We start from the raw sequence: 2,964 nt of genomic DNA, 5'->3' as shown, positions 1-2,964 counted from the left end.
CAGTTGAGAGAGCAGATGGTGCGTCAGTTTAACATTTCATCGAAAAGTCAGCACCCGTGACAGATAGTACTTACCCTGTACTCAACTCAAGTAGCAGCAGTATTTTATATTTATAATTCCAGAGTAAGACTTGTGACTCATAGGCAAGAACAATAAAATTCCAAATGTACAAATTGTCATCATGAATTTGGAGTCGGCGAAGTTTTCACAAGCTGCAATGTAATTAATGACCAGAATTTGGTTGAAGGATACGTTTTACCAAGGATTACACTGAAGTATCAGCTCAGATCGTGCACTCAGTTCTCGAGTGAGTCTTGAACACACAACCCTTAACCGTGACTTCAGATCAATTTTTTTTTTAACAATGATGTTTACAATTGTTCTAACGCGTGGATGTCATCAAAAGCAGCGAAACTCAGTCTCACATCTTTTTGTAGATGTACAGAGGTAAGTACAGTTTCTTGTCAATGTTCCTTTAAGAAAGCAACAGGGTTACGAGGGCGCATGCCTACAACCACCAAAGATAATTTCCTGCCAGATAATGGGCCTTTGTTTTCCTTTTTACATTAATTAGGGACACTGTTGTCCGATGCAACACTGCGAAGAATAATTCGTAGCATTCTTCAGGAAAGCATATAATTTTGCACAAATCACTGAAAAAGTGTGAATTTAATTGAAGAAAACATAGTGTCTCTGCTGTTTATTTCTGTAATCTGCGGAGACTTCTTCTGGGAGCTACTGAACTCTAGTTCGAATGGAACCTCTACCTGCATGATATTCGTTTGAAAGCATCCTTTATAATTTTCCAGCCAGCACTTGTTTTTTTTCCCTGGGTTGCAGCAAACAGGTAAGTCATTCTGGAGAGCTGGGAGGGGGAGGGTGGAGACGCGCAGGCGCGGGTGTCGGCTGTGACGTTACGGGGAGGCTGGCGGTGTCATGGCGGCTGCCGGTCAGCGGCTCGGAGCGTTTTCCATGTAAACAGCTCGACGGCTCGTCCTCTCCTCTCCCTCCCTCTACCCCCCTTCCCCACCCCCAAACCCTTCCCCCCTCCCCCCTCTCTCCCGACCACCCCCCCTCCCCCCACCTCCACAGCGCGCGCGCGCACACACACACACCCCGCCTCATGGAATGTCATGACGGTGCCGAGCGGGGCGGCTTGGCCGTGGAGTTTGCCGGAACCGCGCCGAGCACTCGGGGCGATGGCGGCAGCGGGCGGCTGAAAGGCTCCTGCCGGCCCGGGGAGGCCGCTGCCGCCCCCGCCCCTGCCCCTAACCCCACCCCCGGCCCTAGTGCTGCTCCGAGTACCGGCACACACCTGGGCGGGGAGGAGAGTGAGAAGGTGCAGGACGCCGCTGTTACGGAGAAAGTGAGGGAAGAGGGAGACCAGAGAAACTTGGTAAACAAGATGGGCGAGCTGAGTGCTGAGGCTGAGAGTGACTTAGCTAAAGGAGCCCTGCCTGGCCTGCCACAACCACAGCAACCGCCCCCGCCGCAGACGGACGCTCAGATCCGGGAGGAAAGCAGTCCTAGTAAAATCCCCGAGGGTGACAAAAATCATACTGCCAGTGACCAAAGCCTGCCCGGAGAATCGCAAAGCATTGACTCATTGGAGTCCTTTTCGAATCTGAACTCCTGCCCGAGCTCTGACTTGAACAGTGAAGGAACTGAAGACCGGGCTCTGGCTCTTGCTTTACAAACTGAAGAGTATAATAGCAAGGATGGTGTTGCCAAACCATCTAGTTCGAAGGAGAGATTCCCCGGACAGTCAGTCTATCACATTAAGTGGATCAAGTGGAAAACCGAAAACACGCCCATTATTACACAGAATGAAAATGGCCCTTGTCCATTGCTGGCAATTATGAACGTTCTTCTTTTAGAATGGAAGGTATATTTAGAAATATTAATAGCACCTAAATGTAAAGTATGGTACATTAATACATGGTGATACGTATTCACTTGTAGCATGTAACATACATCACTGAACTTAGTGGCATGCATTGGCTCTAGTCCACCTACACTTGGATTTCTTTTTAAAAAAGATAATTTTTGCATTCATACCTCTGGACCATGCCTTTCACTATCTCTTTAAAGACCATGCTACAGTGCTCTGAGGAAAGCAATCCTGGAGCTTGGGACCTACATAACTGAGGGCAATAATGGGTGAACAATATGGGTGATGCACAAATAGCCAGAGTTGGAGGAACACTTCCTGAACCCGGCTAGTTCTCCTCCTCTAAGATACTTCTTAACATCTATGCTTTGTCTCATGCCCTAACATCGTCCTTTGGTTCAGAGTCAATTTTTGCTTGATTATACCTCTTGAATTAGTGAGATTAACAATGTTGAAGAGGTGATCAATCTAAGTTTTCATTGCTTAAATCTTTTCATAAAATCTGATCTTTAAATACACGTTTTTATTATAGATTAAACTTCCACCTATGATGGAAATTATAACAGCAGAACAGTTAATGGAATACTTGGGTAAGATTGCTTTTTTTAATTGATAAGGGGATATTTTCATTTAAAATGAAATCTTTGTGTATATTTTGTTCAGATACTGACTACGAAACAACCTGTGATAGTCATTTGTATCCTCATTGATTTTTCTGTTAATCATTTGAAAGATTGCATCCTGCTTGGCTTTTTGTAGCTATTTTATTGCAGAGTTATGATTGCCTTTATTGAATGCTAATTGGCACTTTTTAAAATAACATTTTTGAGATCATCAGGTTTATGTCTTTGGCCAACCAATCTTCTATTTCATCAATGGTATGCCCTCCATTGTTGGGGCAGAAGTAGTGCTGGCTCAAAATTGCACACTTTTAAGCTCTGGTTCATGTACCTTTCATGTCACATAAGAGTCGGGTAATAGCTATCTTCATGACAGCCCAGTCATTTTTAAATGATCAGCAATACTGCCTTCATAGCATCCCCTCCATCAATATTTTGAGAGTCAGCTTTGAC

The 2,964-nt window shown here is 45.1% G+C and overlaps 1 protein-coding gene across 1 annotated transcript; it reads left to right on the top strand.

Moving 5' to 3' along the window:
* The first annotated feature begins 913 nt into the window (after positions 1-913).
* LOC125486816 (ubiquitin carboxyl-terminal hydrolase MINDY-2-like) lies at positions 914-2,511 on the top strand. The gene is made up of 2 exons (XM_048616087.1): positions 914-1,885; positions 2,424-2,511. Exons 1-2 carry the CDS (start codon positions 1,124-1,126, stop codon positions 2,502-2,504), a joined length of 843 nt encoding a protein of 280 aa, XP_048472044.1. The 5' UTR covers positions 914-1,123; the 3' UTR covers positions 2,505-2,511.
* Positions 2,512-2,964: the final 453 nt, after the last annotated feature.

Source organism: Rhincodon typus, chromosome 33 (genome assembly GCF_021869965.1).
Source record: "Rhincodon typus isolate 14 chromosome 33, sRhiTyp1.1, whole genome shotgun sequence".
NCBI lineage: Eukaryota > Metazoa > Chordata > Chondrichthyes > Orectolobiformes > Rhincodontidae > Rhincodon > Rhincodon typus.
Note: the sequence above shows the minus strand (reverse complement) of the source record. Positions and strands in the feature narration are given on the sequence as shown.